This window comes from Lepisma saccharinum, chromosome 3 (assembly GCF_977018435.1).
Source record: "Lepisma saccharinum chromosome 3, izLepSacc3.1, whole genome shotgun sequence".
In the NCBI taxonomy this organism is placed as follows: Eukaryota; Metazoa; Arthropoda; class Insecta; order Zygentoma; family Lepismatidae; genus Lepisma; species Lepisma saccharinum.
The window spans coordinates 35,787,139-35,802,180 of record NC_139231.1 but is presented as its reverse complement, the minus strand read 5'-3'; the positions used below and the strand labels follow the sequence as shown (position 1 = coordinate 35,802,180).

General features: G+C 37.6%; 1 protein-coding gene across 1 annotated transcript in view; it reads left to right on the top strand.

The window, feature by feature from the left end:
• The window catches only part of LOC145984974 (von Willebrand factor A domain-containing protein 8-like), a 443,428-nt gene that overhangs the window by 4,129 nt on the left and 424,257 nt on the right, over window positions 1–15,042 (top strand). Inside the window, exons 2-3 of the mRNA XM_083118428.1 lie at window positions 9,704–9,861; window positions 14,101–14,181. Of these exons, the coding sequence (XP_082974554.1) occupies window positions 9,720–9,861; window positions 14,101–14,181 (223 nt within the window). The 5' untranslated portion in view covers window positions 9,704–9,719. The remainder of the gene's footprint in view (window positions 1–9,703; window positions 9,862–14,100; window positions 14,182–15,042) is intronic.

The following is a 15,042-nucleotide window of genomic DNA, read 5'->3' as shown; positions in this document are numbered from 1 at the left end:
GATCTACAGGTTTGTCACCAATATGAACGACCATGTGGTGAAGAAAACATCATCAAGCCTGGGAATAAGGCTTAGTTACGAAGCAAGTTTCAAACTTGCTATGCTAAAGCCACAAGCAAAAGAGAGGCTGAAAAGAAATATATGGAATTTACGAATCTAATGTGCGACGTTTGGTTGCTGCTGAACTGAAACTGAAAAATGCACTTTCAACGAGAAGATCTTTCAGGGGACCAAAACGTGGCAAATATCCGGAACTTGAAGGTAGTACAAGAGAAGAGAATAGATGGGATGCCTATTTCATGCGAAATAATCCAGCTGAAGGCCTTGGAAATTTCTAGGACATTAAACATTTCACGGAGAGAATTTCATGCGAGTATTGGTTGGTGCCATCGGTTTGTGTGGAGAAATGGTCTTGCTCTTCAGCGAAGAACCTCGTTAGCACAGAAACTGTGAGCAGATTTTGAAGATAAACTGATGAATTTCCAACGGTACGTCATCCAATGCGGCAGCATCACTCATACCCATTACATCAAATAGGCAAAGCTGATAAAACGCCCATGTTTTTCGACATGCCAAGCAATACGACAGTAGACGAGAAATGGGCGAAAAGTATCACATTAAGAACATCCGGCAATGAGAAATTGAGAATGACTGTGATGTTGGCCGTTACGGCCGATGGAGGAAAGCTACCCCCCTTTGTTATTCTGAGTCAAAAAAACTTTACCTAAAGAAAACTTTCCTAAGGGCTTAGTGATTTGTTGCCAGGAAAAGGGCTGGATGACCATGGAACTGATGACTGACTGGCTGTCTGTCGTTTGGAACTGCAGACCTGGAGCTGTACTTGCCAAGAAAGCCATGTTAGTTTTGGATGCTTTTTAGGGTCATCTCACACCAGAAGTGAAATCCAAACTTGCTGTATAGAAGACAGACCTCGTCGTTATACCTCGTGGCATGACTTCAAAATTGCAAGTGCTTGATGTCATGGTGAACAAGCCGTTCAAAGATCATTTACGAAAACAGTATTCAGCTTGGCTTCTGACAGTGACCTTCTCTCTGGTGTTCTGTATAAGCTTTTCTGTGCATGAAGTGGACTTTAAAAAAAACAACAACTCAAAACTCAATTTTTGTGGTCAAATTTTCAGAATACCCCTCACGCCATCTGGTCAGATTAGGAAGCTGCCAGTTACACTAGAGAACAATGTAATTTATTTCCAAACAGTTTAAAATTGTATCTGAACCATTATCTATGCAATATGTGTCCACTGGGATTGGCCAATATCTGTCTCTTGGCTGCTGCATCATGTAATTTTTTTTAGCTAGTTGTAAAATATGTCACTACAAACCTGTAAACTCATAACAGTTACATCAAGTGAAATAGGTTAGCTGTAATTAGTAAAGAGCCAAAATTTCCGTTTTTTCCCCCAAAATGCTTTATCAGAAAAAACTATCCATTCAAAAATGCAACTCTAGTGTCCAGTCTTCAAAGCCTATTCAGATGCTCAAACTTCCACCAAAAAGAAGACGCAAAAAACCTCCCCCAGCCATCACTTCTCAACAGGCTCCTGCAACCTCTGCAGAAACCACCACTTCACAAATAAACTTGTCAACATATACAGGCATGTCCATTCCACCCAGACTCACCACAGTCAAAAACATCACCAATGAGACCCCCTCTACCAGAAATATCTCAGAATCCACTCAGAGCCTCTGCCATATAACTCATTTTTGAGTTTTTCAATGGAATGAACCTACGCAACTAATACCACATGTTAAAAGAGGTATAGCCTGGCTTACCTCTGCTACTGGCAGAGCAACAAAAGCAGCCAGATATATAGATACCATTGCAGAAATGATTGACAATGGCTGTTTTCAGTCAGTCGTAAATTCACCACTCACTCACCATCATGGCGTGGAACACAGATGGACTAAGAGGGCAGAGACATACACTCATCCATTTCCTTCAACATAACAAAGTAGACATAGCGCTCATCAGTGAAACACACTTCTCCCACACAGTCAAAGGCTGGAAATTGCCCAACTATCTCACATACCGACTGGATCAGATTGGGAGACCGAGAGGAGGATAACTAGTAGTAGGAAAAAAGGGATTTTCCATCTCAGCAAGTACATGTACCACCTTTGTACAGTCTAGAAGCACTGGCTGTGCACTTTCTAACTCCCGGAGAGTCACTCATTCTCGTGGCTGGATACAGATCTCCTGCTGTGGCTCTTGTACCAGATGACTATGACACCATAAGAAAATTGGGCAGTAAAGTTGTTCTTGCCAGAGATCTTAATGCCAAGCATAGATCCTGACATTCAAGGTATCCCAATAATGCAGGCGATTTACTTCGTGACTACATACTTCACTCCACCTTCACCATCTAAGCACCCCAGGAGCCCACTCACTACCCAAAGCCTGGTGGCAGGCCTGACATGCTAGACATAGTCATGAGTAAAGGGGTACCACTCCTCACAGACCCATATGTCATCTCTGTTCTGGATTCAGACCATGAGCCTGTCATGTTCCAAGACTCCCACCATACTCTCACTCAAGATGTCCCACCACTTTTGAGATGCGAGACAAACTCGGATAAATTCAGAGGGAATGTGAACTCTCTTCTCGATCTTCATGATAGGCTTTGGACACCTCAGCAAATCGATCAGTCAGTAGCACATCTCACCCAATCTCCGCTCAAAGCTGAGGCAGAAAGCACAGCTGTACCGATCGTCCCAAATGACAGGCAGTCTTTGTCTGGAAATGTACATTCAGTTAAAATGGTGGACGAGACGAAGGTGGCAACATACAAGGAGTCCATTTATAAAACTCTTTCGAACTCTTTCTGCTCCAAGAGGAAAACCCTCATCCAAAAAGAAACCGCACAACACTGGAATGACACACTCAGTGAGTGGTCTTTCTGTGAATGATCAGCGTATATGGAAGTATGTAAGGGCATTTCTTCGTGCCAAGGTAATTATACTATGTATTATAATTATATGCAAATACACTTACTACAAAAACTACGATATTCCCCATTTCCAGTCCTCTGCATTTTTGAAGGAAGCAAATTCATTTGCTAGTTTGGCCCAAGTCCAGTTTTCGAGCCCGATCGCTTTCAATGCTTAACTGCATCAGCCCACTCAATCTCACTCTTGTCATTGTGCTTCGCAGGTAATTTTTGATCAATTTTAGCATGGAAACGACCTTTCAGCTGATGAAGACATCACAGGTAGGGTCAAATACAGTATACGTCTAAGCAGTGCATACGTCAGTAATGCTATTAGCCAGAATTTTGTTTTCTCAAGAGAAATTTTGCAATTTTGCTGATGTTAGACAATCGGCATGTTTCTTCTTTTGATTTCAGTTGACACTTGTTTACTTGATTTACTAGAATATGTCAGCATGGTAGAAAATCTTTACTTTAAAACAATCCAATGGGTCGAGAAAGCCAACATCTTCTGTCAGTTCGTCAAAGAAGGTTTTTTTTTTTTACTTTTCTTTTCCATTTGGTAAAAATTATAAGTAGGGGCGGCGAGCTGTGAAAGTCGGCGTTGCGGGTGCATTTTCTTGCCTGTCATCTACCCTTCGGTGACAAACTATGTTCAGCTAATGAAGGTTTTCTTCTAATCTCCTTTCTACTTTTCTAGTGATTAACATTTTCTGTTTGCAGTTGGAGGGACATAAAAATATAATCTGTTTGTTTCAAAATATATTTTAACGCAGAAAGGAAAGCTTTTGTGAACTATTGGTCATTCTTAATTTTTCATTCTTACTGCACCCCCAAAGCCCGTGCACTTCCCCATCCCTCATGCACCGCAAGGTAGAATGTCAAATCCGAAGATTGCCAAAAAAACGAAGCCTCCTGGGCCAGATGGCATACGACCCAAACTGCTACAACATCCCACTCGCAAATTACTTGTATACATTACATACATATTTAATGCCATCCTACAACTAGGCTACTTTCTCACTGCATGGAAGAAGGTAATAACTAGGGCTAGGATTTTGATGACCTAAAAATTCGTAAAAAATGCCCTTAAAAAGATGCATTTATGACCTAAAAATTGCCAAAAAATGACTTTAAAAATGACCTAAAAACTGTTAAAATTTTATTTGCACTTCAAATTACAGCAACTCTAGTATGCAACTTTTGACAAATTATGAGAGGTTACTGTTCAGTTTTGAGTTGCAGTGTGTAACGAATATTTTCTGTAAATTTTCAAAAAGAAATGAATGACGATTGTCAGCTAGCTCACTTTTATACATAGAAAAGCTCCTTTCAACATCAACAGAGGTAATAGGGGCATATTTAAAACATACAATGTCACTTGGTTCTAATTCGGTTTCAGAGTCTGGCAATGAAAACATTTTCCCACACAATACGTCACGAATAGAACATATTATTGTGTATCCTGCATTTTTCCCTAGCACTTTCTGCATCTTTTCTCTCACTTGTATTCCAACAGTACCTGGAATTGCTTCCAAATTATCCTGAACTTTGTTAAGGACATTAACTTGATCAACCAATGTAGCTCCAGATGTCTCGAGTGAAGTTATGGCAGAAGGTAGGAAGCCGAAGTTGGACTTTATATAGCATAATTTTCCCTCCATTTCGGGATCAGCCAAGAGTTCCTGTGCTTGTCTTATACACAATGCTTCACTGCTGTCGAACGAGGTTACAACTTCTTTCACAACTTTATAATTTTCACATAAGTAACCACAAGCCTCTAACCATGTACCCCATCTAGTAAGAATAGGAGCTGGTGGCAAAGGCACATCAGGTGCGTGATGGGGACTTGAGGAAAATCTTCTTAATGTTTGCAATCAGTTGGTCTACATCAGGAAAGTGACTTCGCAGTTCTTCAGCAATGCGGTGACACGCATGTGCAAGACATGTTACATGTACCATTTTCGAGTACAGACCTTTCAGAGAATTCCCTGCTTTAACCATGTACGGTGCCTGCCGCATCTGTTACAAAAAGCAACACCTTGTCATATTGAATGCCGTCGGGCCACAATAACTGCATCGCGTTATTGAAAACTTTGCTGATCGTTGAATAATTCACTTTTTCTAGACATTCACAATTTATTAGGAACACTTTAGTAGACTCGGATTCCTGCATCGTACCAATCACTACATTTGCAATGTACCGTCCGAGTGAGTCGGTACTTTCGTCAATTGACACCCATATTTTTTTACCATGAATTTTCTGCCGAATTTGATCCATTGTTTGGTTGTAGCATTTCTTGACATAATTTTTCTTTAGCATGGAAGAATCTGGTATCGATTTCCCAGTATGTTTTTCCAAAAATGCTCGAAGTTTAGGATTATTTAGTTTACGTAGAGGAATGTCAGCAGAAATCAAAGCGTCACACAGTTCTTCAGAAATAACAGAGGATTTGGAGGAACACTCACCCATTAACAATTGCACCGTCCTCTTCTGATCTTGAATTTGCTTCAGAGCTGCCTTGTGTTTCTCGCGGTTGACATGTTGCTCCACCGTGAATTTCTTTTCTGCAGCAACTCTTACACCACAAAGCTGACAGAATAATACTGATCCGTCCGTACTGAATGTATTTTCACCATACTGGGACACAAACTGTTTTAATTTGTATGTGTACTTTGCTTGGATTTTGGCATGTTCTCCAATGCTTCGAAAACCTGCTCTACTGAACACTGCACCAAAGTAAATTCTCGCAATAAACAGGAACTTCGACAATGGCCAGATCACATGTTCCATCCATTCACTTTCAAGGAACACAACAATTGGTCTGAGCAGATTAGAAGATAAGATTAGGCAGGGCAACGACTTTCTTCTCCTGGGGCAAAATTGCGAGCTGTTTTGAACTTCTAACAATTGAATTTCATTGTAAGGAAATCGTTATATTCGTGTTGTTTATTTTCTTCTGAGACAGATGGAAGGTAGCTGCGGTTTCATATATTTTAAATTGTCTAGGGAAGATATGAAAAAATAGGATATTTATTCATCTTAATCCTTTCACGTTAATGCTGCCCATGCACTCGCAGCATACAAGTGCTCTGGAAAACTAAGAAAATAAAAAAAATGACTTCAAATGCCACAAAATGACTTATACAACCCATAATGGCAAAAAATTCAAAAAAATGCCCCAACAAATAGTGCTTAAAAGTTTCAGCACGACATGAAACATATAAATATTAAAAGATTTGGGTTTCTTATTCACCAGAAAAAAAAGATGCAATTTCATCAAAATCCTAGCCCTAGTAATAACATTACCCAAACCTTGAAAGAGTACTCTCAAACCAGAGAATTATAGACCAATATTTCTCTATTCGCATCTTGGAAAACTCTTCCAAAAAGTATTACTCTCGAGACTCGTGACACATGTAGAAGCCTCCTCACTCCTACCACACCACCAATTTGGTTTCAGGGCCAACCACAGTACGACCTCTCAGCTGGTCCATGTGGCAGACATCACAACGGCATTCAATAGAAAGCAGTTCGCAATAGAGGTTAACCTGGAAATAAGCAAGGCTTTTGACCGAGTCTGGCACTCTGGTCTCATATGTATACTTTTACGGCAGGGATTCCCGGATTACTACATCTAACTCCTCCAATATTACCTGAGCAAACCCAGTTTCTTTGCCTCCTTCTTTGGGGCAACATCTCAAATCCAGCTCATATCAGGTGTATCTCAGGGAGCAGTACTTTCTCCACTTTTGTACAACCTTTATGCAGCAGATGTCCCAACTTTACAAGCCACGTACGCTGACGATACCACATTCTTTGCAGCCAGTGGTCACATAGCTTTATGCTACCATTATCTCCAACAACAACTCAATGAGTTTCAAGCGTGGGCTCGCAAATGGCATCTGAAGGTAGACGCCGCAAAAAGTGTATGTCATCCACATGTCCATCTTTAAGGAAAAAGTCTGAATGCATGCTCGAATTATTTTAGTAATGTATTTCTTTTATTTTAATTCATCACGTCTATTTCTAGCTTTCATTCATTTCTACTCATCCTTCTCTGCCCAATTTTGCATTTATGCCAAGAAGTTCGGCACAAAAATTATTCAACAGAGAAGATTGAATATGTAACGAATGCGCTTCAAACTTGAACCTCACAGGGTAACACTGGAAGTAAGGAACCAGCTGGGCCTCACTCGCAGCGCACTGCGAGGACGGTGCCTTCTGGCTTCTGCTGCGGCTTCTGAGAGAGCACGAACTGCGCATGACCGTTGGTTGGAGATCGAGGTTCCTCAGTATCCTCTGCCATGTATTTTGCCCATATAGCTTACCCCGAGCTTCTGCCTGCCGCCCGAACCTTCACAATGGCAGGAGCTCTCCTGAGGGGGTTCAGCTGAGGGTCTGCACGAGGGCGGCTGACTCGCGGTTTCTCTTTCTCAGCAAAAGAATTTGCCGTGTTACGGACACAAATACATGACTTATTGTGTAGAAATTTTAGCGTTTATTGTCCATTCTCGAGGTAAATGACATATATTACTGGGGGTTCACTGATCCTGTGTGCTATAGGGCCAACCATGCCTGCTTTTAACTATGCTAGTTAGTTTCTCCAAGATTCAATGGAAGCACTTATTAGTTGTTTTGGATCCCACTTTAAACTGTAGGTTCAGTCCCAATTAGCCTTGGTGGACTTAGTGCATAAAGTGGACTTAAGAACACCAACACAATCAAACAATCAATCCAAGCTTCAAACTTACTTCCACAATCATTTCCATTATTTTTCTAGACAAACAGAAAACAAATTCCGCAGATTCTGTGTGATAAACAACACATAAGTATCACTAGAACACTCAGCAGAATAAATATGTTGATGAATAACACAACTGATAATACTCCTATAATACTTGCGGAAATCATTAAACTTTCAGAACCATTACCTCAAATTTGTTTTTCTTTATAAAATAATATATATTGTAACATACATAAATATATTTTAGCAGATATTCCATAATGCAACAAGTTCAACTGGAAAAATGCAGGAAGGTGGCGCACAGATCCACTTACCCCTTTTCACATCAATCCTTGTTTTTAAATGTTACGCTAATAGGAATGTGCAACTTGTTCTACATCTACTGGATTCAAGTGGACACTATTTCATTAATATGTCTGCTGACACCACTACACTTGATTACCTTGTATATTAAGTTTGGTGTCCAGTGGACATGACTTCCCCACTTTCAATTTTTCAGGAATATTAAAAAGAATCGTATGGAAAAGTTGTGAGAAGAATCTACAGTGCAGAAACATATAAGGACACAAGGAGACTGGAAAATTATATTTTTAATGGCAATTTTTGTGCAATTTCACTAAGTTTACTTAAATTTAACGGAAATCACTTTTATATGCCCATATGTGAAGTAAGTGGTAAGGAAGTTACACAAATATTTATATGAATTAGTTGAAATGTATATTATATTTGCCTCATCTCATCCCTTATCAGTAGCTGCCATCTAAAGGTGAAAAAGGGGAGTAGGGAGAAAGCCCTGAAGATGAATTTCTCAGTATACTACAACTTATTATACAAGATGTTTAATCCTGCTAAGGAAGAATTTTTTTTACCACTATACACTATTTAAACTAGATATTTGTAGGTTTCAAGGGGGCTAACTACATAATCTATTAACATGCAACCTCCTCACCCTTTATTGTTACATAGAGAGACATTGAACTTAACAATAAGTAAAAATAAATAAATGAATTGAATATAACTTAAAAAATAACCATTACAATGCTGTAACATTTCCTAGATTACAATGGTTATAAGGAAAGACTAAGGCCTGAAATTGTTCTGATAAAAATATGGAAGAAAATTCATATTACATATATTACCCCTCGTAGACACCAATAAGTGGAAAACAACAGTTTTTCTAGGAAATGCCAAAATATTGTGTCAAATTTGAAGGGAGGTTGGAACACTGTAGCCTAACTTTATTTACAGTAAGTTATTAATAGGCCTGAGCCAATGTATCGGTATCAGAAAGTATCGGTTGGAATTCATCTACCAATACCAGCCGAAACTTTCCCGGCATTTTGGTCTTTCACGGGGTCCGCTAAAATGCCACGCAACACTTTCGCAGAGTCTAATTATCCTGGAAATTATGCAAAATTCAAACTTTTGTCTTATTTTGCACCAAAAACTATATTTTTTCTATACATCATATATTTTAATATAATAAAGCCTTGTTTCCATATTAAAAAACACTAAGTTACTGACCAAGGCAGTTTGTTAAGATATAAAAACACTTAACATGTAACGTTTCAACCCTGTATCAGTGATATTTTAGTGATAATTAAAATTATTTTAGTTTAGTTCATCTGAGGAAGACCCTGATACAGGGTTGAAACGTTACATGTTAAGTGTTTTTATATCTTAATAAACTGCCTTGTCCAGCAACTTAGTGTTTTTTAACATCATATATATATTAATATTCTGATGCAATTCTTGAATATTCTAAAGCAAATGTCTTGGTATATATAATTGGAGAAGAATATTGACACACAAATATTGATGAATATTTTGAACAAATTTTAATTATTGCCATTTTTAACTATCTGTATCGGTATCGGTGGGAATCGGTAAGAGCATCGGTATTGGTTCAAAGTGGTATAGGCTCAGCCCTAGTTATTAATTATCACTGTTAGCATTGCATGGTTCTTATGTAAAAAATAGAGTGAAACTTTTTTTTTTTTTTTTCAGTGTTTTATCTTAACTAATGAGACAACATGATAACTTGATACCACACAACCAAAAGATGAGGTATTTGTCAGCTGAGGTTAGAATGCAGGTTCTCTGCCGAATTCTCCAGTCTCGTTCCATTCAACTCAAACATGCCAGAGCTGCTAAGAGCTCCACAGGTAAGTTTGCTTCTATGTACGTAGTGAACCAAAATTTAATTGCTATGAAACTTCTCTCCCAGCCATTTTTTCAAATGCAAGTTGATTAAAAATGTGCTGGTGGCATGTGGCATTTCTTTTCCATGAATACCCGATAGCATCGGAAATGTCAGGTGTAAATTGGCGAATCAGCAATTGATGCAGTTGTGTTGGGCTGTTGTCATGTACTTCCATACTGCAGAGTTCTGAATACAGCTTAACCCCAATTTTAAATTCCTAGATTTTACATTTTCTCACATTATACATTTAATCTTGATGGTCCCAACATAGTATGCTATAAAATTTTCCTCAATTTTACATTTTCCTGCACTTTTAAGATCTTTTCAGCTTGGTCCCATGAAAATCATAAAATTGATGTTCCACTGTATCTCTCATGGTGACAAACTCGAGTCAGAGACTTCCCATGTTACCAAACCTATTGTAAATATATAGTTTTAACTGCGGTTATAGATGTGTTATAGATGTGGGGGTTGCTAAAGAGCCCTGTTTTAAGAACCCTCACGAGTGTGGGGCAAAGTTACCAGTTGACTCACTGTGGCTCATGGTACTTCCTTTTAACATGCAAGACATGGTAACAAGCAACTCTTGGCAAATGTTTCCAGAACTTTCATGTCACAATTGATACCACATGCTCCAGTGCACAACCCGTTGTAAATGATTGGCAGGTAGAAATAGCACATAAAGGTCACCCACCAGTAAATTTGGCATTTGATGCAGTGAGATTGGCATTCTGCCCATTTACCACATTAAGCTACTAACCTGTCTTGATAGTGTGCATTATTCATTGTTATAACTTATAACTAATACTGTTAATTCAATACAAATCCTCTCATAGAAATTTGTCTTGTAATCAATATCTCAGATTTGAGTCCTTGTGAAGGTTCAGTACGTGGTGATTCAGAAATTCATTTTTTTTTACTATTCATTCTCTTTGTTACAATTACTCTAAAGATGTAAAAATCATGGTCAAACAAATACTTACAAATAGTGCACTGTTAAATTATTGTTTACAAAAACATGAAGATAACAAATGTGATGAAAGGTTCAATCATTCTTAGAGTAGTACTTTTTTAACATATAAAAGCAATAGATGCTTTTGTTATTCTTGGGTCAGGTCTACAAGATTCCCCTCCCTTAAGATTTTTGGTAATTCTTAATCCATTGTAGGCATTTAGCACTTTTAAGATGGCAGAGTGCGAAAACATGTGTTTATGGAGTTATGGATGTTAGAATGTTAAGTTTTCCCCCACCATGGTACCTTAATTTTTGGTATTTTTGGGTGTCTACATTATTTTACACCCTAGCACACAGTGGCCGCGATTAGGGGGCGAAGAGGGCAACTGCGCCCGCACTATGCTAAACCTTATAAACAAATGGGAATATACTGTCTTTGCCCCCCCCCTTAAGGTTTGGCTCCTTGCCCTCCCGGTTTGTTAACCCAATCGCCACCACTAAGCACTGATTGCAAGTTAAACAACTTGAACAAACCATTAAACATATGTCAAATAATATTATTTTTAGAGAGCCATTAAACCAAACTGTCTGACCTACTCATTATTATAGGGGAAAAAAGCATTGAACCTACTGTTGGATTAAAAATTATAGATACTCTAGTTTGAACTCCAATTAAAAATTAACCAGTAGACCTACATTAAAACGAGTTACATCAAAATTTAGCTTATTCAATGCTAACCAAATTTTTTTTCGACTATGTCTTCTATTTTTTTATCGTCATGAAAACAAAAATTGCGCTGCTTTCTTCAGGTTTTGCAAACGATCGCTCTCTTTGAAATTCTATAAATAAAAGACGGTTGGTCCGATCGTGATAAAATTTTGGTACGTGATAAAATTTTGGTATGGTGCAGGCAGAAAGGTTTTAAACACAATTTGTAATTTTCAGATTTTTGAAATTTGTCAAAAAAACCTTTATTTTTCAATTTGGCGAAACAATTTTTTCTTGGTATTGGGTAATCCTACAAATACAATATTGGTCTTGTTTTGAAGCTCTTTGCATCTGTTTTTAATATCCATTATCGTTCTCAATTCATATTGTGAAACTGATTTTATACAGATTTTTATTCAACGGAGTAAAGATGCATGTGGAACGTGACAACACCGCACGCCTTGTCTTGTTGGGGCAGCCCACATTTTTGCTCGGTTCAACGGACATCGCTGTGTGCCGTGTTGCCACGTCCCACATACATCTTTACTCCTTTGAATAAAAATCTGCATAAAATCAGTTTCGCAATGTGAATTGAAAATGATAATTGATTTTAAAAACAGATGCAAGAGCTTCAAAACAAGACCAATATTGTATTTGTAGGATTACCCAATACCAAGAAAAAGTTTTTTCACAAAATTGAAAATAAAGTTTTTTTGACATTTAAAAATCTGAAAATTACAAATTGTGTTTAAAACAAGAAGGGGTGGAAAAGTCCAGTTTTCTGGCTTTTTCGAATCGCCTATATAAGGGAACTGATTGAGTAACGGGGGTTGTCATTCTTACGTTTTTGCACAAGAGGGGAGACCTTAGAAGGTTCTCCCGGTGCCGGTAAAGTGGCTGTGGTTAGTCTCAAGGGCTAGCGGCCACTGATCAACCATTTTATTTCGTGGAAATGCATAGATAGGTCCATGCAATTTTTGAGCAGTTTGGTGTCAAGCCAGCGCTTCGTTTTCGGGGGACATTGTTATTTTTCTTAGAGAAACGTTTTATCCGAGGGGATTAAGTGATGCGTTTATTTTCAACTATATGTCTATCCGTTGGTGAAAAGCCAAGTATCTTGTTGCGCGAAATTATTAGTTTAAAATTGTAGATTCGACATTGTCAAGGTGTCCGGTTTTTATTTAATCTGGGATTAAAGGGACAGTAACAGGGTGGAAAACACAGTTTTATCATAATTTCAAGAATAGCGCATAATTAGTTGTAATTTCAATCGAGTTTAGTCTCTTCTTGCGTGGCAATTTATAGAACAAACAAGAAGGGGAGGGAATTAGAGAACCATGTCAAGTATACAAGTGTCAAGCTTGATGCATTTTTGAAATAGTACTGATGGTCTAGCCAATGTATGAACCTCTCATATATATATATATATATATATATATATATATATATAAAATAGTATTTCATTATTTGGATCTTGACTTTGTTATTGTGGGGGTTATTTCTTATGTAATTATTTGTACATATTTAATCAATGAAATAAATAGTCTTGTTATATATTTCTAAACAGAACGTCTGGGCTATCATTCAAAGATAAAATAACGGAGTTCTTCCCTAATATCCATGGTAAAGAATGTAGTAATTATTCAATGTGTCTTAATTCGATTGAACCGTATTGTTAGTTTATAAAGTGTAATGCAATTTATTTGCCTGGGGAAGTAACGAAAACAAGGTAACAGCTCTCTCCTGAAGAGCAAATAAAGCATAACAGCCTGCACCATCCTAAACTTCCATCACAATCCGACTAACCGTTTTTTATTTATAGAATTTCAAGGAGAGCGATTGTTTTCAAAACCCGAAAAAGCAGCAGATTTTTTGTTCTCACGACGATAAGAAATGGAAGGCATACTCAAAAACAAAATTTGGTTATCATAGATTAACACAGAATTGAATAAGCTAAATTTTAATGTAACTTGTTTTAATGTAGGTCTACTGGTTAATTTTTAATTGGATACTCTAGTATCTATAATTTTTAATTCGACAGTAACCTCTTTCTATTTAAATGATAATAAAAAAAAAGAAAGCCTTTCGAGGTAACATTTATGTCAAGAAAATTCTATACACATAACAAATTGTGGGACCTATTCTGAACAACATTGCCAGTCATCAAAAGCTCTAATAAAAGACGTTATAGTTAATATTACTTTCTCAAGGGGTCTGGGGTTCGATACCTGGTGGTGGCACATAGTGGTTCGGATTCCACTTTAAACTGTAGGTTCAGTCCCAATTTGCCTTACTGTGCATAAAGTGGTCTTAAAACATCAAATCAATCAATCATATTACTTTCTGCTTCTTCCCTGTATGCAGATAAGTGAGAAACAATCATGTTGAAAAGTTGATAAAATGTAAGAGACACCATTGTATACCTAGGCATTATTCTTTTTTTGAAATTGAAATGCTTCATCGCAAGAACTGGTAATTTAGGTATACTTGTATTCCTCACAGTTTACATCCTCTTAATTTTACTTTGTGTATTTCAGGTCAATCCATAGTTGCAATTGGTGATGTAAAGAAGGCCGTGAAACCTGGAAAACACCCTGAATATATCCCTGTTAAATACTGTAAGTATATTCTCCATGTGTCTAAAATATATTAATGTCCAAAATTAAAGCAACAAACTGAAATTCTTTCCCGTGTGTCCATTTGACCTCAGGTGATAGTAATATTTATGATGTCATAGACAACTGGTTTAAGATAGAAAATAAACTAACCTTAATGTGCCAGGATTTATCAACAAAAAAAAGTCACGATAGCAACAGGTTAAACTTGGCAAATTTATCAAAAATCACACAAGGAAAGGATTTCTGTTTGTTGCTTTAATTTTGGACAATAGTGTATATACATAAAAGGGGAGAGGGAGATTTGGTTTATTTTGTTTTAGCCACTATGTTTGTGAGGGGATAAATGCTTTGAATAATGAATCTTGTGATTTATATTATTTTGAAAGAATTATCAAATAATATTCTTGTTTCGTAAAATTTGTATGCAGCAAACATCTTTTTATATTTTTATTCTCCTGGTAACTAATATGAGGCCCATCCAGAAAGTAAGTTTCCCTGGGGCCGTCTATAGAAAGAAACACAATAATAATGGAAATTTTTATTGGAACAGATACAGCAATTGTTCAACTATTTTTCAACATACTCCCCACCGGAATTGAGACATTTGTCGTACCACGGGATCAACTTTTGTAACCCTGTGTCGTAGACGTCTGCCGCCTGGATCTGAACCAGTATGTGACAGCCGTCTTCACCTCCTTACTTTGCAAATGCTGACCGGACAGGAATTTCTTGAGGTGTAAGATAAGATCCAGATTATAGGGTGGATGGTCAAACACATCGCAGCGGAAATCCTGCAGAAGATCTGTTGTGTGCTGAGCCTTATATGCCCAAGTGTTATCGTGCAGCATGACAACACCAGCA